The 25573-nt window shown below is 36.2% G+C and overlaps 1 protein-coding gene across 1 annotated transcript; it reads left to right on the forward strand.

The window, feature by feature from the left end:
• The first annotated feature begins 24 nt into the window (after nt 1-24).
• KBTBD2 (kelch repeat and BTB domain containing 2) lies at nt 25-20536 on the forward strand. Its single transcript, XM_074367262.1, has 4 exons — nt 25-488; nt 10165-10682; nt 15358-15523; nt 17803-20536. Exons 2-4 carry the CDS (start codon nt 10513-10515, stop codon nt 19336-19338), a joined length of 1872 nt encoding a protein of 623 aa, XP_074223363.1. The 5' UTR covers nt 25-488; nt 10165-10512; the 3' UTR covers nt 19339-20536.
• Nucleotides 20537-25573: the final 5037 nt, after the last annotated feature.

A 25573-nucleotide genomic window follows, 5' to 3' on the forward strand; every position in this document is an offset into this window, starting at 1 on the left:
ACTGCAAAACTGACGCCTGTGCTGCTAGGCGCGCGCGAGCGGCGGGAAAGGAAACCTGACGAAGGCTGGCTCACGGTCCGCTGTCCGCGCGTTCCCGGGCCGCGGAAGGGGCCCGCCAAGGGGGCGAGAGCGCGCCGCAGGGGCGGGGCGGGAGCGGCGAGCCGGGCGTCTCGCGGCCCCGGGGCTGACGAGGCGTCGCGGGCGGCGCGGCTCCCGGGGGAGGAGTCTGGCGGTGGTCGGGCCCGGAGGAGCGTGCGGCGGCTCCCAGAGAGGACGCTGCTTTCCGCTCAGGACGGACCGGCCTAGGGAGGGCGCGAGAGGAAACCGGAAGGAAGGGGAGGCTGTGGCGCCAGCCTTCCTCAGAGGGAGGCGGAGGCGAGACCCCGGCCCCGGCCGCGGCGGGAGGGCCACGCCCCCGCCGCCGCGCCCGAGGGGCCCAGTGTCTTCGGAGCCGCGGGCTGCACCGGATCCCAACGCTTGGGACAGAGGTAAGCAACCGTCGCCAGCGCCGGGCGGGAGGAGCCCGGGACGACCTGTGGAGGAACTGAGGGAGGAGGGCCGCAGCGGGAGGGGGTTCGGCCCTTTGTGGCTCGGCAGGCGGGGGGCGGCGGCGGCGGCGGCGGCATCTTTCAAATCGGAAACGCTTCCGCCGCGGGCGGGGGAGGGGCGCGGGCGGCCGGCGCCTCCCTCCGCACCCCGCGGCGGCCCCTCTGCGGCCCGGCGTCCGGCCGGTGCGCGGGGCTGGGGCGGCGGGGCGCGCCGCTCGCGGGGGCGTTTCCGGCCGCGGGTCTCCCGGGCGGCGCCCTGGCCCCGGCTGGCGCCCGCGCTTGCCAAAATCTAGCTGTTTCTCTTAACGACTCGCGACATGTTCGCGAGACGGTGGGCAGAAAGAGGGCAAGCCCTTTGCATTTTTTTCTTTCCCGGTACATCTGAAGTAACTGAAATGTCTAGATTAACAGAGGTCCCGTTGTGATCTACTAATGATTTTAAAAAGAGAGAAGCTGCCCTTTGAAACGGAAAATTGTGAACGTGTTTACTTTAGACTGAGAAATCGCTAACTTACTTGAACTCGACCACCTTCCTCTCCCTGTGAATTGAGAAACCGTGGCATGGAAGAATATCCCTTAGTTTGTTGTAGAGTAGTTATTTTGAATTAACGGCGTTTTTTTCCTGGTTTATTAATCTAAGATCTCTTTTCATAGCTATCTCAAATGGAGAGGAATATACTCCACAGAGCTCTAGAATTGTCCGATGCCACAATGGCCCCTTCAAATAAAAACAGAAGATTCTGAAATATAAAATTAACTATAAAAGAGTATGTTTGTGTGAAATATCTGTCTTCTGTATCAGTTAGCCTTATAAAAACGTAGGTTACAGAACTGGTCATGTGTTGTTGATACATGAATCTGTACGTCTGGCTCAGCATTCAGGCGTCCAGAAACAATCCTATCAGCAATATGGTCTGCTTAAAATTATATTTTCTTCCGCTGAGACAACTAATAGGGTGGAATTAACAGAGTGGGGTTTTTGGTTTTTAACAGGGTGGTTTGTTTTGTTTGTTTTTTTTTTCCTTCCCTCTGTGTTGTGAATTTTTGCCTTAATTTGAGTGGTATGGACTTAAAATCTCGCAATTGTAAGTGACTTTACTTAACCTTTGGTAAGGACTTTCTTCCCTGACGTTTTTTCAGAAGGACTTTTATCTGACGGAAAGTAAATTGAAAAGTCAAACCAGTCAGTTTTCCTGTCTTGATGATGTGGAATTTTGCTAATGTTAAGCTTACTTCTTCACTTTGATCTTTTGTTGGTCTAGTGCTTACTGAAGCTCCTTTAGATTGGGCCCTGAAATTCTCGAAAGATTGTTGTCCTCAGTAAACGCATTATATTTCTGTTGAGCTTGCTTTATATTCATGCCTTTCAACATAGTGCTATTTTCTCTACAGATAGTTTTGTGGGAAGAGTTTTAAGTGCTGTAACTCTTCTTTTTGTTTTCATAAGAATTACCATAAACTGTTAGCTTTGGTTATTCACATGGCCTTTAAGGAGATGGGTGGGAATAGAGGGGTCATAGTACTTTGGTCCACACTTCTCCATAGATTTTCTTCTGGTTGATGGAAATAATGAGCTATTTTATAAAATCCAAACATTGAACCCTGAATGTGTTTAAAGTGGGTGGTAAATTCATAGAAACTTGAATGCAGTCTTAAAAGCCAAAAATCCTTAGTTTTCCGAAAGATTTTACTCATGTATTTAGAAAAGAATTGATTTTCTTCTTGTTCACATTCCTAAGACCAGAAAAAAGGATTGGTTCTGCTGTCATAAAAAATATGAATGAAAATGTCAAAGTCCTTCATTATATCTTAGTCTTATCATTTTCAGTTTTGTGGAATTTGAATAGAGCATGTAATATTTAAATAACTCAGAGCATTAGAAATGATAGATTGATTTCAGGTTAACTTTTTAAATATATGAAGATTACTCCTGGTTCACTTGCCAGAATTTTTCAGTACCTAGATTCCTCTGTATGAGAAGAAGGGATTATTGTAGATTTGGAGAAAAATATAATCATTTAATGAGAGGTGCTTTTTTTTTTTTAATTGAGTTATAGTCAATTTACAATGCTGTTCAATTTCCAGTGTAGAGCACAATTTTTCAGTTACACATGAACATACTTACATTCATTGTCGCATTCTTTTTTGCTGTGAGCCACCACAAGATCTTGTATATATTTCCCTATGTTATGAGAGGTGCTTTTAAATTCCCTTTTTTTTCTCAGTTCCACTCCCATACCTCTGACAAGGGGTGACATGTAGTACGTTCCATGGTAGGCGGAGGAGTCTAAGTATTCCTCAGTTTACTTTTTTTTTTTTTTTTTTAAAGAAACCGAGAAACTTCAGTAGTCATAATCATTGTTAAGTGGCTATGCCCTTAATGACCTCATGAGTATTTAATATCTGGGAAATGTTTTTGTCTGCTCTTGTGATTGGAAATATCATTGATTGGTGAAAAATGAAATCCCATTGAAAAAGTTAAGGTCAATTTTGTTTTAGTCTATATTTTTCCAGCCTTCTCAAGTCTGTGCAGAACTGAGAGGAGAAAAGAAAAGTGATACCCAAATAAAAGGACATATTACCCTCACATAATTATTCTATCACAGGTGGTGTCTCCTTTATGTTCTTGTTTAATTTTTTAAAAGTGAGATAACTTATTAATCATATTGTAGTACAGAAGCTTATTCCTATGACCTGGATTTACTTAGGAATTACTGAGCATAATTAACTTGATGGAGCTGTGTAGTCTTTTCAGTATGGTTGGAAAGGGGGGGCACAGGGGAATGGACCTATGCTCTGAATTTTATTAGAGTAGGGGAAGCTATACTGAAATTTATCAGAACTTGAGACGCCCTTCAGAAGGCAAGGTGTTTGTTTTTAATTGATGTTTGTCCCAACTCCAAAAAAGTCTGTTTGTGTAGTGGTTGACAATCAATCTGAAGATCAAGTGGTCTTCCAAACATTCTCAGCTGTCAGAGTTGTTTTGATAACTTGAAAGCAAACTTTCTGGCACCAGTATTTTGTCCTCCTTAAGGAAAACCTATCTCCTCATTGAAATGAAGAAAGGCTTGTTTTATGGCTAGTGCCTTCCTGGCTGTCATTTTTCTGCAGGGGCATCAGCCTTCTCAAGGTTAGTCTTTCTTGACTAGTTTGTTTCATGGTTTGTATCATCAAAATACTCCCTGAAATCTTTGAATAAATTTCTCCTGTCTAAAATACCACTCAGGGTGAAAAGAGAACTCTGAGTGTTGAAACCTTGTAATTGGGACCATTAGACCTGTGTAGGTGTGAAGATTCAAAAGTTGGGAAAGTGCTACAAAAAGCTTGACCAGTGAGTGTGTTAATAAAGATAATTAATTTCAGATATTTATGTATTAGTACTATGTGTCAGGCACTGTTCCAAGCTCTTCATAAAACTTATTTAATCCTTAGTCCATTGAGAAGAGTTCTGTTTTTATCCCCCATTTTATAGATGAGGATACTAAAGCACAGAAAGTAAATAACTTGTGAAAGTTCACACAACTAGTAAGTTGCAGCATTGGGATTTCAACCCAAGTAATTTGGCTCCACAGTTGATACTCTTAATTTTTTGGCCATATTTGACATTCAGAATGCCTTGGATTCTTTCCAACCAAAGTTTTTGATCTTCTGTATAGACATTTGTATCACTGGTGATACAGCATCACCTAAATTAATAATATACAACTTGGAAGTGCTTCACACAAATGACCTATAGCCCCCACTGCCCTTCCTCTTTATGATGTTTTGTCCTTACTGTGTAGTTTTTTTGTAGTCCTTGTTTGCAAACTCCTCGCCAGTTTTTTATTCTTCCTCATTTCACATACTCAGGTCAGATAATTGCTGATCAGTCTCGTTTTCTTACTCAGTAGTTATTTAATCCTTTATCCTCCAGGTCTTGCCTGTGTAACATTGGAAAAGCTTGTTTTATATATTTTTGTGTTTTTGTAGCTACTCTGTGGAAGGGTACTACAAATGACACATCTGTGGAAATGAAAACTAGATTTCAAAGCCAAATTAGACACATCCCCTCCCCGTAATAAAAACCACTGCCATCAACCTCTAAAACCTGTAGAAGTATTTAGAATTATTTTTCAAAGTTTCAACATTTCATACCTTTTTCCAGTTAATATTGATTCCTGTTCCTCTCATATCGATATTTAGAATCTACAAAATGAATATAAAATTTATTGTTACTATTCTTTAAATTATGCGTATTACAGTAGTATTTACTTTGTGTAAATTTTCTTTACAGAGACACGTTTGGGTATATTTTGGCTTTTGTAGCCTAAGGGCTTAAGCACTTTTTAAAATACTGCTATTTTAGGAAAGTGAAGTGGAGATTTCAGACAACCAACTTAAACTTCTCGAGTACAGCTGACCCTTGAACAGCTTGGGAGTTGGGGTGCCAGCCCTACCAACACTAGAAAATCTGCATGTAACTTATGGTCAGCCCTCCAGATTCCCAGGTCCTCTGTATCCATAATTCCACATCCGCGGATTCAGTCACCTGCAGATCATGTAGTACTGTAGTAGTTACTACTGAAAAAAAAAATGGACCCGTGTAGTTCAAACCCATGTTGTTGAAGGGTTGACTGTACAAGTAATTTGAAAGTTGAGTTTTTCTACATTTCTGGTTTTATGGTGAAAATGAAAGACAAGTTAGCTCTGTCTAAATTTACTTTATAGTCACATTGATTATTCAAGGGAGGAAAACGTATTGAAATAATTTTCCATTAGAGGTATTTGAGATTTTTAAGTAGAATTGTGTGTGTTGCTATGGATTGCTGACTGATTTAATCCTGATAATCATTTAATAATAATGTTTGTTTTGAAACAGTTTTGTGTGATGAAATTCACTTGATAGAACCTTGGAGACTTGGGTATCCTAGAGAAAATATATTGGAATCAAAGCTTTTGTTTCTTCCTCTCAATCTCAAATAATTTATAATTTTTCTCATTTTATAGGAAGGTCTTAGATTTAAAGATAAATTGGTCTTTGTTCCCTAATTATTTGCAGTAAGTCAGTTGTTAAAAAGTATAGGAAAGGATCTCATCCTATGTATAGCATTCTAACCTTATTCATTGCTGTTATTCTCTGCCATCAACCAGATCAATCAAAAATGCTGAATTGAGCCCAGAACTTAGGGGAGAAAAAAACATTATGCATAGTTTTTATGTCAAAAATTATTGCACTTTACTAGATTCTGAATTTCATTGTACTGTGTTTGTATGACTCCCATTTAGTTCTTATTGTAGTTGGCTTTTTTCACTGTGGAATAAGTTCTAATGACCAGCTTTAAAATATAGGATCTTTCTGTTAATCTTGAGGTTCCTGGCCCAGAATTAATAGTGATTCCCCAGTCTTTGGCCCTTAGTGCATCTAATGAATCTATATGTTCACTAAATGTCTTTACACAAGCATTGTCTTGTATGTATCTTCTATTTTTCAAATGTATGTAAATATGTTGTAGTTGATTTTTTTAAAAATGTATTTGGCTCTAAAATAGTTTTTTCTCGTTGTGAGTTTTTGTTTTCTCCAGCAGATGATCTTGGAGAGGAATGTCCTTTTATTCTAACCTTAACGAAGGGTACTCACACTAGGTAAAAGAAATAGTGTTTCAAAAGTATACTGAACCTGTAGTAATGGGGAAAGCAGTCCTGTGATTAGGGAAGAAGGGTTAAATTTCAGTTGAAAAGAAAAGTGGAATATAGACAGGTTAGATTAAGAATTATATTCAACTTTCAAACATTTAAGGTTCGTGCTTTTTCCTTGTTTTTGTGATCTAACTGGAAAACATTCTTCTAGGAAAAACATTTTAGTCACTGATTTTTTTTTTTGTAATATTTGATCATGAAGTAGAGATTGGTATGTTTGGCCTGCAGTCTGTTTTTGTAAATAAAGTTTTATTGAAACAGCCATGTCCATTTGTTCACATGTTTACTTTTGCTACTTTTAGGCTACAGCAGAATTAAGCATTTGAGACAGAGACCTTATGGCTTGCAGAGCCTAAAATATTTTGTCTTTGTGATGAGAAAAGAGAGTAGTATAGCTTTTGAAAGTTTGTTTTTTTAAATTAAATAATCATTGCACATACTAATAAAATTCAGAAGGTTTAAATAGATCTTCAGTAAGTTTTTCCTTCTGCATTGTTTGTGACTGTTAGCAATGGGGACAAGTGCCAACTGCCTCTTGCTCATTTTGCTTGTGCTACAGTTGTTCTTATGGTAAAGAATAAAATTTCTTGTATTATGTCTCTGTCAAAAGTTTGGAAATGAAATAACAAGACAACTAGATTTCATTCATTTTCCTGCCTCTTTTTCTTTTTGAGTTTGTCTAGAATAATTGGTTTTTTAAACACCATGTTTTTAAATGATAATCGTGATTTTGGCTGTAGTCCATAGTAAAAGTAAATGCACTTGGTGTTTTGGAGCTTTAGTGGTTGGCAGCTCTCAGTCTGGGTACTTAGAGTACAATGACCAGCACATAGTAAATACTCAGACATTTGTTAAGTTAAATTTAAGTAGCCATTAACTTATAATATAAAATTAAGTAAGCAATTTTATTAATACCTGAAAATTACAGTCTGAGGATGCTAACTTCTACAGACAACAGGAAGTATGACTTTTTTGAAGCTAAGTTTAGATATAACACAGAATTATATATGATACAATATATTTAAAATGGAAATTTGTAGAATGTATCAGATCATTGGTTATTAAGTAATATAGTACAGACTTTGTGAAATGTTTCAGAGTATTTAGGATATTGATTTCAAGTTTTCATTTTTAGGAGAGAAGGAATCTTTTTATGAAAAATAGGTTATGGGCATTTGAAGGTTGTTGGTTGGTATCTTAAACTTAGCAACTTTTCACATTTCTAGTTAGTACATTTTGAAGTCTCTGTTCCCAGAGAAGTGACACTGAATTTTATTTTGACTTGTACTTGACACAGAGCTGTTTAAATTATGTTTACTTACTTAATATGATGTCTGAATAACTTACTTTTTCTGCCTATTTTAAGAGATCAAATAAAAATTACCTGATTAGGAAGAAAATGTACCTTAGATTACAAAGACTAGGGGTGTATAAAGCAGTAACAATGAGGATTACATAAAGTTGGCTCACTGTGTAATTTTCTAAAAGCAGACTTCAATTGTTTTTTTTTTTGTTGTTTTGTTTTGTTTTGTTTTTAACACAATTGTTTTAATACAGTTTCGTGCATATGATAAAAAGAAATCAAATCTAGTAAAACCAAGACATAACAAATTAAATGGGGCTCTAAAAAGTCACTGCAGGGGGAGGGTGTGTACCTCAGTAGTAGAATGCGTGCTTAGCATGCATGAGGTCCTGGGTTCAATCCCTAGTACCTCCCTCCATTAAAACATAAATAAATAAAAAGTCACTGCAAAAAAAATCAGGTCATTGTATACAGTTAAAGAAATGACCAAAATGAGCCTGTACAGCTAGCCTGCAAGGAATTCTGGAGTCTAGCAGTGTGATCTAAATCCATCCTGGCCCTACTCACCAGTTCCTGTCACCTGGTTTAAATATGGATGGGAACGATTTTGGGTCCTTCAGCTGGGGTTAGGACTTTCAGTCTATTAATACACGCATACATTTATGTAAGATAAAATTTTAGAGGTGGAATTGATTGAGATATAAAGCATTTGTATATTATGTCTCTTATAATACTTCACTTACAATTCTGAAATTCGAAAAGCTCTTAAGTTAAAACAATTTTTTTTTTTTTGCAAAACCTGACCTGAAATAACATGAGACTATGCAGAGTATTTTTTTTTATACTTCATATTTCCCTCAGCAAAAATAGTAATATGTTCAATTATGGAGCTCTGTCCCAGACTCTTCGAGTCTTATACATGATAATCACATTACCTCTGTAAAATCTGAAAAATTCTAAATTCCAGAACATAACTAGCTCCAAGAGTTTTGATTAAGGGCTTATAGATACATATGAGTTATACTCCTATGTAAGAATGCTCACTTCCCCCACACTCTCACTATCACTGGTCCTTGCTGCATTGTTAATATGTGAAAACAGCCAGTGATTTTAGGTATTATTAGCCTTGGAGGTTATAGTAGTAAACTTAGATTTGTAGTGTAACTTTCAGATCTGGAGAAGTAAAGTCATTACCTTAAATGACCCAAAGTCTCTGTCTTTGCACCTGTTTTAGTTACTTTCATATAGTTAACTTGGCTGGAAATTTGACAGTCTCTATCAAGTTTGCAGTTCATGTGATAGTATAGTTTGGCAGGAAGTACAATGTGATCTTTTTAACATACGGATGATATTTTTGTGAGAAAAAGTAATAGTGTTTCCATTGATGGTCAAAATATATTTATAGATTTCGTGTCAACAACACGACTTTCTGATTTTGGAACTGAGTCATCTAATTAGAAAATAGGTGACAGTTTTTAACTATTAATAGCATTGTATATTTTTTTCCTGATTTGTAATTCCTTTGCATATGTTGTAAATACTGATTTCTAAATAACATTTTATAGTTAAACTTTAATTCAGCTGGGATTTCTTTTGGTGAATGGTATGTGGTATGAGTAAAACCTAGGTGGTTTTTTTTTCCCCTCAGGTGGGTAACCAGTTGTTCCAACTTTACCTTGTTTATCTTTATCATATCTAATAATGTATTTTTTTTAACTTGGGTGTCTTTTATTTGCTTATTGTATTTATTTTTGTTTACTTGGGTTTAGTGTCAATTTGTAATACGTTTTACTATTTGATAGAGTCATGAGGAAAAACTTGCCCTCCCTCCCCTCAAATACCTTTGCAGGTTTTTTTTCTTGGCAGTTTTTGTGCATTCTTCCAGATGAATCTTCTGCAAATTGGATTTGTATTAAATTTACACATTTTGAGCATTCATATTTGTATAATAAGGAGTCTCCTATGTAGGAATATGTCTCTGTTTTAGCATAGTTTTTGGTTCTGTTTTGTTTTTCGGTAAAATTATATGTTCTTATAAAGATTTCTAGAAAGGAAACACTGTATGGAGAGATTTATTGCACTTACTTCCATCTCAGGATTGAACTGCACATTTTAAAAATACATAGTTTATACTTTGGAAATAATCAAATTGAATCTGTTTATCATATAGTTTAAGTACTTTAAATATAAAGTCTGTGTGAATATATTTAAGTTATATTCCTAAAATGAGAATCCTCTTGCAAGAGAAAGGGGTTTTTTCCTCTTAAATTACAGTCATGTATTGCCACTAAACAAATATTGTAGGAGTTTGGCTTTGCTGGTAATTTAAATTACTTATTGTTAAAGAACTTTAAAAGTATGCTTATTTATGTGCTCCTTATTTTCCAGAATGTTTACATTTTGTATGGAAGGCAAAAAGTTAACTTAAAACTACATGTTAATTTTCTTCAGTCTCTTTTTTATTTTAAGTGTAGTAGACTTTTTAAATGCCCCTTTTCTCATGTTTAATTTTTATGGTAATATCTAAAGTTGAACTTCACATAAATATAGTTCATATTTAAGTCTGTCATTTTAAACCTTGTATTCTAAAAATGTACTGGCCTAGATACTCTAACTGAACTTTTGTTTTCTTTTTAGTTACTCCAGAGGATCCACAGAATGTAGGATGTTGCCACGAAATCTACCTCATGTGTTATTCTCTTTCACTCATGAGCTACACAGCAGTTGCAAATTTGAGCAAGATGTCTGCAGACTGTGTTGAAAAATTCTGAAGAACCTAATTAATACAGGATGACCTAGTAGTAGTGATTCTAAGCCTGTAACAAGATACTATTCGTTAATGAATGTGTCAGTTTGGGTTCTGAATGCTGCAGATAACAGCAAGCAGAGTTTCTCCTTTCTTTATTTCTGAAGCATTCACTTGACCTTCCATCAGTAAGACTGACTTTTCTAATCTGCTCCGGGAGATATTAATGGAATATAGTCATGTCCACTCAAGACGAGAAGCAGATCAATACTGAATATGCTGTATCCTTGTTGGAACAGTTAAAACTGTTTTATGAACAGCAGTTGTTTACTGACATAGTGTTAATTGTTGAGGGCACTGAATTCCCTTGTCATAAGATGGTTCTTGCAACATGTAGCTCTTATTTTAGGTAAGTACTTTAAGTTGGTTTGTAGTTTCAAATGCAAAATGTTAGCTTGTTTTAATCTTTTAATAGGAATTCTTGTATACATTATTCAAAATTTTTAAAAAAATAGATGTCTTACCGTTTTGCTTAAATATTCTATTCAGGGGATGCTTGCCAAATCACCTTGTTGTGTGTATAAGTAAGGGACAGGTGAACATTTTTACAAAAGTTTAAACACAAGAAATTTGTTGAAATTAACTCAGGTAAAGTTTTAATGATGGGGAAGCAAAAAGATACAGAATACTGTATTTTCATTGAAAGAGTAAGGAAAACCAATGCGGTAATTTTCATTTACTCTATAAGATTTTAAAATATTAAACTTAGAAAACAGTCATTGTTTATAAATTTAAGAATTACAGTAAGATTAATAATAACTTTGAGGATAATTGTTGCTGTTTAGACATGTTAAGGACTTATTTCCTTTGCAAAAATGAGTTCCTTTTCTCATTCTTGGTTACTGTTATCATTTGTGATACCGTTTTAGCCTTACCAGACTCTTTGCCAGAGTTAAATAGTTAATAATAAATAACGTTATGCCTCAGAATTTAGTTGATTTAGTTATTTGCTAATTATAAGTAAATAAAGCTGAACTTTACATTTTTACAATCTTTTGGAACTTTTAATCATTTTAAGGTAGGTTTCTCTTTATTAATGTGTTTCATGAGAGAAATAGCATTAAGGTATAGAAATTCCTTTATATAGGTCTCTGCCCTTAGGTTGAATTATTGCTTAATATTTGAAAGGGACAAGGTGAATAAAGAAGAATTAAATGTGGACCACTGTATTCCTACTACGACTCTTAGCTGGCATAAATAGAGATCATCAATGAAAGTTAATTTCTGCTGCTCTTTAGTGGCAGCTACAGACAGGACAGGTTTAATCTTGACTTTTCAAGGCTAGCATACAGAAAGTGTAGAAACTTCACATTCCTCATTGTAACACATCTCATGATGCTTACAGACACTAGGACCCAAATGTCAGTTGCCTTGCTGTGCCTGCTATTTCAGGTTTAGGTGTGGATTTTTCATGCAGATTCAACACTGATTTCTTATCTTAAAAAGTTTAGCATATTTGCAAACAAGCGGTTCTAGAGAATCTAGTGAAACTAGAGGATCCTCAGAATCCTTTTGTGCTCCTACACATAGTGATTCTTAGATTTCAAACCTAGAAATTATGATCCAGCAGGTCTGAGTTAAGAGTTTTAGGATTTGTTTATGTAAAAGCTTCCCAGGTGATTGTGATTTTTTTTGTTTTGTTTTTTTCATATCTTTTGGCTTAGTAGGTGGTGTTAAAATGCAAGGTTATAGATTTAGTCAAACCTGGGCCCATTAGTTCTCCCTTTTTAATGACTATTAATTATAAATTGATTATCCATTATTGGAAAGAGCTTTATGCCTTAGTTGTGGGTTTGTAGATTGATATTTGTAATCACAGAGTAGAATCTTTTCTGGTAATAATCTTCGTAGTCATCTTGTGTAACTTTTAAACCTATGTAGCAGTTCTGTCTACCTGAATTGTCATTAGGTTTATCAGGAAGTAACATGTGGGTTTATGGGCTTGGTGTCTTACCGTTTTTTTCTTCCTCATTAATTTTATTTTTTATTGTATAGATAATACACTATTCTTTAAATTCTCTAGCCATGAGATTATTATTTATCTTTAACTGATTGAGTTGGAATTGGTTTTTCTGAAGACAGAAGTTTAAATATTTCATTAATGTTACAACCTTAAAAACAACCCAGTCTTTTTAAGGCAACCATTATTTTCCTGTCACTAGGTAGTTCTCTTCTTTAGCATCCTTGGTTTTCTGAGAGAATGTATTCTCCTGAAATCAGGTAATAAGAGGTAGAAATAATAGTAAGTAGAAAGAATAATCCAATGCATGTTTGGGATTAAAGCCACCCATCTTTAAAATCCTATCTCTGGGCCAGTTTCATAATCCACAAGATGAAAACACTTGTATATTAATTTTTCCCCCATGTATATCTTTTCTCTGGACTGGGTAGATTATTGTTACTGTATATCCCCACAATAATAACTTGATCGCTTCTCAAGTGTCCTTCACCTGGATTCCACTTTCAGGTTGTAGATTTCAGTATCTTTACATATAATGCTATTATCAATCGTTGCCATTAGAAATTTCGCCTTTTGAACGAGATACGTTCTTCCTTTGTAGTTTGAGTTAGCGGTTCCATCCTAAGAACTTCGAAAATCCAAAGAACCTCTGAAATAGTAGTTTCTACTTCTTAGTAACATACAGTTCATTTTAGACACCAGATGAGGGAATTACTTGAGAACAGCACCTCTTCCACTGTGGTAATTCAGCCTGTTATAATATTATGCAAGTATTTACTCTTTCCTTAAAAAGTCTGTTTAAAATTTCTGTAATAAGGTAGGCTAGGCTTCTACTAATCGTTGGTCTTCAGGAAGCATAGTTCCTTCACAGAAGTCTCTCATTCTGGTATAAGTCATACTCTAGAATAACCGGTCTTGGTAACTTCTGTATAGTCAGCTGTTCCCTTGCCCTACTTCCTCTTCCAAAGTTAACAACCTTCTACTGGAATAGTTACAAAAACTGCATGATCCCTAGATCTTCCGTTTTTACTCAGAGCTTTTTATAGTTCTTTTTCAGGTTGGTTTTGGTTATCTCCCATTCTCCCATGTCAAACAGGTGAAGCTAGCGGCTATGGGTGGTTTTATTAGAGTTTCTTGTCATGTCTTGGATGTTTTTCAAGAACACTTCCTACTACTTGCCATTACTCAGTTGGGTTTGTTTATGGCCATTCTGTCGTCTTTGGCTGGAAGTCATCAACCACCCTAATTGATTGCCACTCATCCATTCCCTAGCTGCCTGAAGTTTAGCTTCTGTTCTTACTGCTCATTCTGAACTACACTAGAAATCACCAGCTACTTCCTAATTGCTTTTGCAGTGTTAGTTACCCTTGACCCTACAGTTATGGACACCTTTCCTTTCTTGCCCTGAGTAGCATTATACTGGCTGGCTTGTCTTTATTTTTCTGATGAATCTTTCTCAACTTTCTGTCATTTTTTTGTCTTTTTTTTTTTTTTTTCTCCTTTGAATCGAACTCTACCTCAGGTTGGTCATTGGAATTCTGGTTAGGTTTTTCTTTTAGTTTTTTAGTCTCTCTCAGGTAATTTACTTAGTTTTAACACATGTCACTTAAAAGTTTGCTGCATTAATACCTGATCTTCAAAGTTTCAGTAATGTTACTTAACTATTATATAATTTCCATTTGACTCAGCTGCCCTCACTTCAAATTAAATATATCCAAAATTTAACTTACTTTTTCTCAAGATTAACTTTTTTCCTTTACCTTACAATCTCTCTCTCAATCATTAATATTTTTTCAGGCACTTTCTTGAAAATAAACAGATAGCTTTGCTTCTTTCCTTATCTCTATTTCTTACTCCCTATTTTGTTCTATTAACTAGGTTCAGAAAAATCACTAAATCTTGTTGGTTCTTTGTAAAAGCTTTTGTATCCATTTCTATCACCCTAGCTCAAGTGGTTCTTACTTCTAATGTAGATTATTGCAGTAGCTTCATAACCAGTTTTCCTACCGCCAGGCTTTGGCCCTTGATGTCTGTCAGTATGGAGTATTCATCCTAGAATACATTTTATTATGCTAATAAATCCATGCTCAAAACCCTTCAGTGTTCTCCACTGTCTGCAAGAAAAGCTCAGGCTCTTATGACTCATTTTTAAAACCCTCTGTGATCTTTCCAGTGTCCTGCATGAGCCCTTATTATGTTCAGCCATGCCCCTGGAAAAAATGGTGGTTGTGTTCTACGCTGACTCATTGTTTTATCCATTTTAAAGCCTTCCTCATCTTATCCTTGAGGTGCCCGAGCTAGTGGGTGTTGTGATACCCATTTTTGATCACTGCAGGCTTTTGTGTCCTGTGCGTGCAGTGATATTCTTTGCATTTTTTATCTCTCCCCTATATATGGGCATGGGGGAGGGGATTTTACCTTGTATTCTCCAAAACACTAATTGCCTTTCCAGCAGTTTCCTGTATATAGCAAATTTTTAGGAAACTCTACTGTATATTTTTAGAAAATAATTTGAGTAAATGAAACTTTTAACAGCATTATTGAGATCTTATTTACATACCATACAATTAAATGAATTTTAGTATATTTAAAGAGCTGTACAGCCGTCTCTACAGTCTACTTTGAAACATTTCCATCACTTTGTGCCCATTTAAGTCACTCACTGTTCTTACCTGCAGCCCTACATAATGATTAATCTCCCTTCTGCTTCTATGTATTTGCTTTTTGGGGACATTTTGTATAAATGGAATCATACAGTATGTGGCTGCTTTCACTGAGCATATTTTTGAGGTCTGTGTTATAGTACATTATCAGTAGAGTTCCTTTTTTATCACTGAATAGTATTCCATTGTATGAATATAAGGAGTAAATTAATTTTGATGTTTTCATTCAGAATGACATAATGGAAGAGTTTGGTATATCTGGCAGTGGATTATACTTTTCTGTTGTCTCCCTCAAAAGCTTTCCCTGTATGTTGTCCATCAGCAAATACTCTGAATAAATAGCCCATGTTGCCTAGTTTTTGTTCTTAGCTCTACATTTGTTTTTCCCCTTTCTACTATAGGGCTATGTTCATGAGTGGACTAAGTGAAAGCAAACAGACACACGTACACCTGAGGAATGTGGATGCAGCCACCTTACAGATAATAATAACATATGCATACACGGGTAACTTGGCAATAAATGACAGCACTGTAGAACAGCTTTATGAAACAGCTTGCTTCCTGCAGGTATGCAGTTTTTTCTCTGGGTTATATGCATTAACTGTGTTTTGTTTTGTTTTGTTTTGTTTTGTTTGAGAAACATTGTTTCATTAGCGATGCCTTATGTCTATAATTTTATTGCAGATTTTGGAAGATTTAAGTTTTCTTAAAATGTGTAAAGGAAAAACAGAATAGGATTTGATCAGCTTGTAAACTTAGTTTTATGATGGGAACCTAGTTAAAAAGACACATGAAATTTTCACGGTAGTTTCATATTCTGCCTAAGGTACCACAGAATTTAGATTTCAAGTAAAAGTAATTTTTAACAGTGTTTATTACATGTAAGTGCTTCAGTTTTTTGGCTAAAAGCTTAGATGTACTAATTTTTGATGGTATTACTTTTCCCAGAAGATAACAAGATTCTTATGGAAATTATCAAACTTAAATATTTATAATAGCCATGAGACCATACTGAGCTATTAAGGAGAAGTATTTAAACTAAAAAGTGATGATTGATATATTTACATATGATAAACAATTTTACTCTGTATTTCCCCTCCAACATAGAAGAATATAAAAATATTTTCAGGGGAAGGTATAGCTCAGTGGTAGAGTTCATGCCTAGCATGCATGAGGTCCTGGGTTCAATTCCCAGCACCTCCATTAAAAATAAATAAATATATAAACCAAATTACCCTCCCCCCCCCCATTAAAAAAAACATAAAAATATTTTCCTCACTCCTTTCTCCTGTTTTGGAATAACACTTTGGAGAAACTTTCTGTTTCTGAAATACAAAGGGAGAATCTTCAAACTGTTAAATTTTGGGAGAACAGTTCATGATATCTAGTAGGTACTTGATAAATATGTGCTGAATTATTATGAATGATGCTGGTCAAATGCCAGTATCTGGGTGTAACTCTGGTAACCAGAACTCAGACTGTCCAGGCCTTAAGTAGCTTTCTTCTTTCTTAGTTCTGTACTCTTTTTCTCCCATAAATTGTGCAGTGTCCTGCTGTACCTATAACTCTGAGGAAACTGAGGTCATGGTAGCTTCCCAGTGCCTTAGAATCAAAGACATTCACATCCTAAATCCAAACTTGATAGGGACAAATGCCTACTATAAGCACTGTGTTTCTGTAGCTTGTGTGTTTTCATTACCTTCTTTAAAGCCAGGAACAAAAGCAGGTGTTTTTTTTTAAGAAATGCTAAAAAGTTTGGATTCCAGAACACTGGTACTACAAATAATGACACTTTTCCTTATATTTTTTCTGTCATGTTAATGAAACTGATAGGCATATGCTTGCCCAAGTGCAAAACAGGACTCTGCCTCTTGGACTAGGTTGCCCTGACAAGCCTGGGAATGGGGTATCTTATGGCTACTAACATGGCTTTTAACCACATGAAATGATAATGTTTTTATATGCCAGATTCTGTACTGTTGCTTTATTTAGGTTCTCATCTAATTCTTAAAGTAATCCTTTGTAAGGATTTCCCCATTTTATATAATAGAAAGCTGAGGCTTAGAGAAGTAAAGCTACTGTTTGACAGTGTACAGGTGCTGACTAGCCTGTCCACTTTTTGAGTCTAAGCAGCCTGACTTCCTACCAGAAACTGCTTCTAGTTAATCACTAAGATACTAAATAAGTATAGTAGGTAGCACTTCTGACTCAGCTGAGATTTACTTTTCCTTCTTAAGAAAAAACAAATCTAGGAAACCTTAAGAGTGGCTAAGATGGATCATTTAAATGTACATAACTTGTAACTGTATGTGAATTTATTGTTCCTTCGATTGATTATCTTACTACTCCAGGTAAGAAAGGCAAATAATAAGTATTGTTAGGCATTGTGTATGATACTTTGATTTTATGACTATCTTGTCCAACAAGAGAAAACTGGATTCCAGCTTCTGAACAATAATTATTTCCTGTACTGATTAATTTACATTGTATTTATTTGGTTCTCTCAGTTATGTATTTTCCTAGGCTTTAAAAATTACATAACTGATGCATGAATTTCCTTACCTTTCCCTTATGGCTGTTTAACTTGAAATAGGCTTCTTAAAAAACTATACTACTGACTCCTAAATAGGACAGTTAAGTAGGCCACTGGGTAGGAAGAGGAAATGCAAAACTGTGCAAAGTCTTCTAATTTTATTATTACTGGAAGACATTATCTCTTAGCCCAAACATATGTATTAAAAGTAAAAACTACACTATGGGGATCTGATTAACATAGCTGTATGTTACATAAAAATAAAATGTGTCTGTCCTGTCTTTATCAGCCTTTTTTTCCTTTTCCATTTTAGGTAGAAGATGTGTTACAACGTTGTCGAGAATATTTAATCAAAAAAATAAATGCAGAGAATTGTGTGAGATTATTGAGTTTTGCTGACCTGTTCAGTTGTGAGGAGTTAAAACAAAGTGCTAAAAGGATGGTGGAGCACAAGTTCACTGCTGTGTATCACCAGGAAGCTTTCATGCAGCTGTCACATGACTTACTGATAGACATTCTCAGTAGTGACAATTTAAACGTAGAAAAGGAGGAGACAGTTCGAGAAGCTGCTATGCTATGGCTAGAGTACAACACAGAATCACGGTCCCAGTATTTGTCTTCAGTTCTTAGCCAAATCAGAATTGATGCACTTTCAGAAGTAACACAGAGAGCTTGGTTTCAAGGTCTGCCACCCAATGATAAGTCCGTAGTTGTTCAAGGTCTGTATAAGTCCATGCCCAAGTTTTTCAAACCAAGACTTGGAATGACTAAAGAGGAGATGATGATTTTCATTGAAGCATCTTCAGAAAATCCATGTAGTCTTTATTCTTCTGTCTGTTATAGCCCTCAAGCAGAAAAGGTTTACAAGCTGTGCAGCCCACCAGCTGATTTACATAAGGTTGGGACCGTTGTAACTCCTGATAATGACATCTACATAGCAGGTGGTCAGGTTCCTCTGAAAAACACGAAAACAAATCACAGTAAAACAAGCAAACTTCAGACCGCCTTCAGAACTGTGAACTGCTTTTACTGGTTTGATGCACAGCAGAATACCTGGTTTCCAAAGACCCCAATGCTTTTTGTCCGCATAAAGCCATCTTTGGTTTGCTGTGAAGGCTATATCTATGCAATTGGAGGAGACAGTGTAGGTGGAGAACTTAACCGGAGGACCGTAGAAAGATATGACACTGAGAAGGATGAATGGACAATGGTAAGCCCTCTGCCGTGTGCTTGGCAGTGGAGTGCAGCAGTGGTGGTTCATGACTGCATTTATGTGATGACACTGAACCTCATGTACTGTTATTTTCCAAGGTCTGATTCATGGGTGGAAATGGCCATGAGACAGACTAGCAGGTCTTTTGCTTCAGCTGCAGCTTTTGGTGATAAAATTTTCTATATTGGAGGGTTGCACATTGCTACAAATTCTGGCATAAGACTCCCCTCTGGCACTGTAGATGGGTCTTCAGTAACTGTGGAAATTTATGATGTGAATAAAAATGAGTGGAAAATGGCAGCCAACATCCCTGCTAAGAGGTACTCAGACCCCTGTGTTAGAGCTGTCGTGATCTCAAATTCTCTGTGTGTGTTTATGCGAGAAACCCACTTAAACGAGAGAGCTAAGTATGTCACCTACCAGTATGATCTGGAACTTGACCGGTGGTCTCTGCGGCAGCATATATCTGAACGTGTACTGTGGGACTTAGGGAGAGATTTTCGATGCACCGTGGGGAAACTCTATCCATCCTGCCTTGAAGAATCTCCGTGGAAACCACCAACTTACCTTTTTTCACCAGATGGAACAGAGGAGTTTGAACTGGATGGAGAAATGGTTGCACTACCGCCTGTATAGTTGGAAATTCAGGGAGTGCACACCTGATCTATTGCTTTGTCATTCTGTTTGCTAAATAAGAGAGGCTATGAAAGGACTGAATATGAGTACATAAAAATCTATCTTTGATAAATTTTATTTTTATGCCCTACTTAATATTTGCATCAGTATAATATATATCAGTGAGTCTTACAGAAAGATATGCTTCCATAATATGAAATAATTATCCAGTAATTGAGAAACTTTTATGTGTATCATGAGAGCATAAGAACCTGGATTATCTAACATTGTTAGCCCTGTGTATGTACAGTTCAAAAAGTTCACTTATTAAAGTAGTTTCCTGTTCCTATTGTGGTATATCGCAAATTGTGCTGAGGTTATTTTAGTATATGTATTTCATTCCCGTGCTTCTGTTCTGAAGTCCTGGAATATAGTTTTTTCAGTGTAGGTAACTGAGCTGCACTTAACACTAATGTCCATGTTGGTATAGAAATGTCTAAATCCTATACTATAGTTGAGGAAGATCTTCCATTTTATGGTATTGCACAGGGAAAGTATGACTGCAGGATCAGTCTAACTATACTATTAGGTGCATGTATTCTCTTTTCACTAACTTATATTTGTCTATCTAGAATACAGGTCTTCCAATCAGCTGGTCATTTACCAGGTGTGGACTTAAGTTTCTGGGCTCGCAAGAATTGCTAGTCCCTCATCGTGCGGGTCTGTGTGGAGCTTTGATCAGTAAATGCCTCCACTTTCTGTATTACATTAACATTGGCTCATGCGTATAACTACCTGCTGCTGTTGTATTTCTCCATCTTAAAGATTTAGAGTGGGTTAACCAGGTCATTACATCTTAATTTAATAACAAGCATTACTGTAGAGTGATTGTGTATAGATATCTGTTAGCTGTCAGGGTGTGGGTTTTTTTTTTGTTTTTTTTTTGTTTTTTTTTTTTTTTAACCTGGTGTGTGTGTGGGGTGGGTAGGATTAGAAAGGTGAACTGTTCAGGAATTCTCTGCACTAACTGTGCAGAAGAGCAGATAACTAGGGCTGCTCTGGCATTAATCCCAGGAACCACTAGCAGTAGCGGGGTGCCGCCAATCTAACATGAGCACAGGTGCTTCATGACAAACATTACTAGCATGTTCAACTGCATAATGTTCTGGCACTGTATTTTGAATGACATTAATTTATTAAATAAATTGTATATATTCAATATCTGTTTTTCTTTTGTGATGGGTTGGTGTAATGATGTGCTTTTTCAGTTTTAATTTTACAGGGTCAGCTTTGTTTGTTACAGGTTATTCAGAATTTTGTTAGAGATTGTATGTCTATTTGTCTGATTTGAACCTTACTATATCAGCATAAATTACAGATCAGTGACAGTGCCTTTAACCCCAGCCGTATATTAGAATCATCTTGGAGTACTTTTAAAAGCTTGGGGTGATGCTTGAGCCTCATCCCCGACAAAGTAAACCACAGTCTGCTCCCTTCAGAGCACTACAGGCAGTTCTTTTGTACAGTCCCACTGAGAACCACTGGTTTAGGCCTTAAATACAAGGATTTGATTCTGGCTTACCAGTCTTCCTAGAGCATACCGCTGATCTGTTTACAAACCGTAACTGCCTCCCACTGCTTATTGAATGAAGTCCAAATTACCCCTAGGCATACTCCTTTAAAATTACATAAAGTCAAAGTCCTGAAAGAAGCCAGGTGAAAAAATACTTTACCTATACAGGTAAGGTATACAGGAGCAAAGACAACTATTATATCCAGCTCCTCTTCAGAAACTAGGCAATCAAGAAGAGAGTGGTATATTTACAGTGTTTAGAGTAAAAGTCTACCAACAGAGAATTCTGTGCCCTGTAAAATTATCCTTCTAAAGTGAAGGAGAAATAAAGACTTTCTTGGCAATACCCTAAACTCCTTTGCCTTATTATCACTATTTTATTTATAACTGTGGCAAAACCTGAATCTTAAATGAATTCAGCTCTGTCTGCCTTATCTAATTACAGTTGGGTTGCTGACAATTGCTACAGAAAGCCACATAATGGCACAGGTTGGTGCCACTATACAATTTGTGGTCACCATCCCCAGCTAAGTCTTCAACATTAACAACCTGTCTTTCATTCTTCAAAACAATTTGAAACCTCTAGTCTCATTAAATCTTCACCTTTCCCAACTCTTCTGTTAGCAGATTACTTCTAAACTATCACCAAATCTATCTGTACCTGTGTCCACACAGGTTCTTCCTCTCCTATTTAAAAAGAAATAGCATGAAGGATCTGTATTTAGAGATACCAACCATCTTAAAAAGTTTGTGCTATGATTCTTCTGGATCCCAAACTTGCTTGAGCACCACAATCACGTCCAGAACTTAAACACAGACTCTTGAGCTCTACCCAAACCTTAAAATTTAAGCAATCTTACTCAGCTGATTTTTTTTTTTTTGAAGTGGACACAGGTTTATTTGGAGATACACTTTCCATCGGCAGAATGCAATCTATCTCAGGTGAGAGCAGCTGTCCCCAGCTGATTCTTGTGAATTGTCATTCCTCTACTGTCTCAGCTGCTTTAATTGCATCCTAGCCTTTAAATATGACTAAACCTTTTCTAAAACAAAAATCTTTCCTTCCTTGGTCCCTTCCCTCTTTCCGCTTCACAAACCTAATTCCTTGCCTGAATTGTCTTTTGACGAACCAGTGTGAGACTGGTTTCTGCCACTATCACCACTGAAACTTGAACTTCAGTTTTTTAATTCCAGAGGATACTTTGCTTGTTTTATTTGACACATAATAGTATTTTACACTGCTGAATACTTAACGGCAGAAAGATTTAGCAAGCTCTCTGGCCTCTTATAAGGGCACTAGTCAGATTCATGAGGGTTCCATCCTCATGACCTAAGTACATCCCAGTGGCTTCAACTCCCAATACCATCACATTGGGATAAGAGTTTCAGCTTAAGAATTTTGAGGGGACACATAAACAGTCTGTAACTTCAATGTCTCAGTTCTCTCAAGTTCAACGTGTCTTAAGATTCCCCCACCGCCACCTCACATCTGGCTCTGGCTCTGTCAGTAAGTGGCACCATCATCCTGTTGCTTAAGTCAGAATCTTGAAAGTTAGCTTTGACTTTCCTCTCCCTCACACCTCCATATCCTGTCAGTCAAAAGGCCTTGCAGGTTCTCTTAAGTATCTCTTGAATTAATCCTCACTTCAACACATTAATCTAGAGCCCCTATCACCTCTTAACCTGGAGAATTTAACAATTTCCTTTTTTCTAAAAAGCTTTACTGAGGTTTAAGTCATCTACCATACAATTCAGTGGTCTTTGTGTCACACAATTGTAAAGCATTTCACGACCCCCAAAACCCATACCCACTCTCCTTTCCCCCCGCAAATAGAGATACTGATACCCTTCTTTGCTTCCACTTTGTCCACAATGCGCCTTACCTTCTGTTGTTGTTTCAACTTAACCTTTTTCAAACAAATTTAATTTTATGCCTTTGCTTAGAACTTTTGTTATCTTTAGAATAAAATTCAAGTTCCTTTCCAATTTACAAGGCCTTTAGATTCTAGTCTCTGCTTGCTTTTCTGGCTTAATTTCCTTCCTTACAGTTTACAAACTCACTAAATTAAGATTTTTAGTTATTTTAATGGGCCTTGTCCTCTTTCACACAGTTATTTCTGCCTCAAACACTTCCCGTTTGGTTAGATCTAAGGTGATTATACATCCTAGTTTATGCATGTTTTCCCTTTCACTTTGAAAAGTGTCCCTGTTTGGATACTAGGTGATATGGTAACCTTGGTTGAATTCAATTTACACTTCAGGTAATTTCTTCCAAGTGGCTTTAAAAAAAAAAACTCTACTACCTTGAGCTCCCTTTATTTAAATCTCAATTGTGGAGGGGAGGATATAGCTCAAGTGGTAGACTGCATGCCTAACATGTACAAGATCCTGGGTTCAATCCCCAGTACCTACTCTAAAAATAAGTAAATCTAATTACCTGGCCCCTAAAAAACTCAGCTGTATACCATATTGCCTACACTGATTGAACTACCTTATACTTAACTATCTTCACTATTGCTGTGAGGGCAAGGGCTTGCATCTATTTCCATTTATTTCTGTATTCTCAACATCTAATAATGCACAGCACATAGTAGGCATACAATAAAACCTATATAAAGGCATGCAGAGGTCACAAGGCGAACTTGAATTATAGTAAAATCATCAATTGTACTAATTAGTAATGGAGTGTCTTTGACAGCGGAAAAAGGACTTGTCAATTAACATCAAAAGAGCTGTCGTTAAAAACAAACTTTTCACCAATATAGAAAGGATTTGACCGCGTGGGGTTTACCCTAGGAATGAAAAGTTAGTTTAACATCTTAAAATCACCTAATTTACCATATGATAGAATAAAGTAAAAAATATATATATATGATCATTTCAATAAACCCAGAAAAATTATTTGACAAAATCCAAGGGCCATTTGTGATGAAAACTCAGCAAATTGAGAAGGAAATTTCCTCAACCTAGTAAAGAACATCTATGAAAAACCCACAGCTAATAACATATTTAATGATCAATGACAGAAAACTTCCGCCTTAAGACCAGGAACTAGACAAGGTGGTCTGATTTCATCACTTCTATTTGAGGCTGTACTAGCCAGGGCAATGAGGCAAGGAAAAGGAAAGACGTATATATATCTTAGAATTTTAAAAGAAAAAAAATGCTACTAGAACTAATAACTTAGCAAGTTCACAATACAAGAGCAATATATAAAAATATAAATCATTTTTTAATGAATTATCAACCATAAAAATTTATTAACAATGACATAAAAGTAATTAGGAACAAACTTAACAAAAGATGTGTAAGACCTGTACCCTGATAACTATACCACACTGCCCAGAGAGAATGAAGAAGACCTAAAGGAATGGAGAGATGACATGTTCATGGATTGGAAGATTTAATATTGTTAAGATGGCAGTTCTCTCCAAGTTGATCTATTGACTCAGTGCAATCCCTATCAAAATGCCAATATCTTTTTTTCATAGAAATTGATAAGCTGATTTTAAAATTTATATAGAAAAACTAAAGACCTGCAATAGCCAAAACTATTTTTATGAAAAGAACAAAGTTGTGGGACTTAACATCAATCAATTTCAAAATTTTACTAAGATGAAGACAATGTGGTACTACATAAATATAGATATAGGTAGATGTAATATAGCAGAATCCAGAAATAGATTCTCATATGTATATATAGTCAATTTTTTGACAAAAGTGCCAAGGTACTCAACAGCGAAAGATAGTCTTTTCAACAAATGGTGCTTGAAAAATTTGTTCATGTATTTTTTATACATGAATATATATATATATATTCACAGAAGTACTAGAAGAAATATAGATTAAATTCCTCTATAACCAGGGAGTAGGGAAAACTTTCATAATAATAGCTCAAATTTCAGAAGCAATAAGACAAAATATAATTTTGCATACAAAATATATATGGTATAAAGCAAGGCATCACAGGGCAAAGAAAAAAGATAAATTACAAAATAAGGGGGGAAATTTCCAAGTGTTAGTATCTCTAATATCTTTAAAGAGCTTTTAAAAATAAAAAGACCAAGAACTCTATAAGAAATTGAGCTTGCTATAACTCAATAAAAAATGTTAAACTTTAAAAAAAAAAAGAAATTGAGCTTGTGAGGTGAATAATAAACCATATAAAAACATGCTTATCTCATTCATACTAAGAGAAACACACACACAATAAAACCAAAACAGATACTATTTCTCATGTATTAAATTGGCAAAAATCCAAAAATTTGACATACTGTGGAGAAACAGGCATGTTCATGCATTGCTGATAATTCTGCAAATTATTATGGTAGTTGTGGGGGATTGGGCAATACTGGTAAAAGTACTAATCCTTTTGGCCAGCAACCCAAATCTAAGGATCTCTCCAAAGTTAAACTGGCAAAAATATTTTTTAAATGTATGCACAAGGCTGTATTCCTTACAACAGTATTTGTAATAGTAACAGACCAGAAACAACCCAAATATCTATCAGCAGTTGGTTAAATCAGGATTAAATAATGTCCAATCCATACAGTTGATCTCCAAAATACATCGTTAAATGGCAAAGTGGAGAAAAGTGTCTGTGTACAGTAAAATGCATATGATTTATAATATTTACTTATATGCTTAAAGTAGAAAGAAGTTACAAACGGTTTTAAATGGTTA

This window comes from Camelus bactrianus, chromosome 7, assembly GCF_048773025.1.
Source record: "Camelus bactrianus isolate YW-2024 breed Bactrian camel chromosome 7, ASM4877302v1, whole genome shotgun sequence".
Classification (NCBI taxonomy): domain Eukaryota; kingdom Metazoa; phylum Chordata; class Mammalia; order Artiodactyla; family Camelidae; genus Camelus; species Camelus bactrianus.

Excerpts from the sequence above, each read along its gene's own strand:
- KBTBD2 (XM_074367262.1), top strand. The coding sequence starts at position 10,513 with ATGTCCACTCAAGACGAGAAGCAGATCAATACTGAATATGCTGTATCC. Across the intron at positions 10,683-15,357 it reads ACATGTAGCTCTTATTTTAG|GGCTATGTTCATGAGTGGAC; the intron begins GTAAGTACTTTA and ends TTTCTACTATAG. Across the intron at positions 15,524-17,802 it reads AAACAGCTTGCTTCCTGCAG|GTAGAAGATGTGTTACAACG; the intron begins GTATGCAGTTTT and ends TTTCCATTTTAG.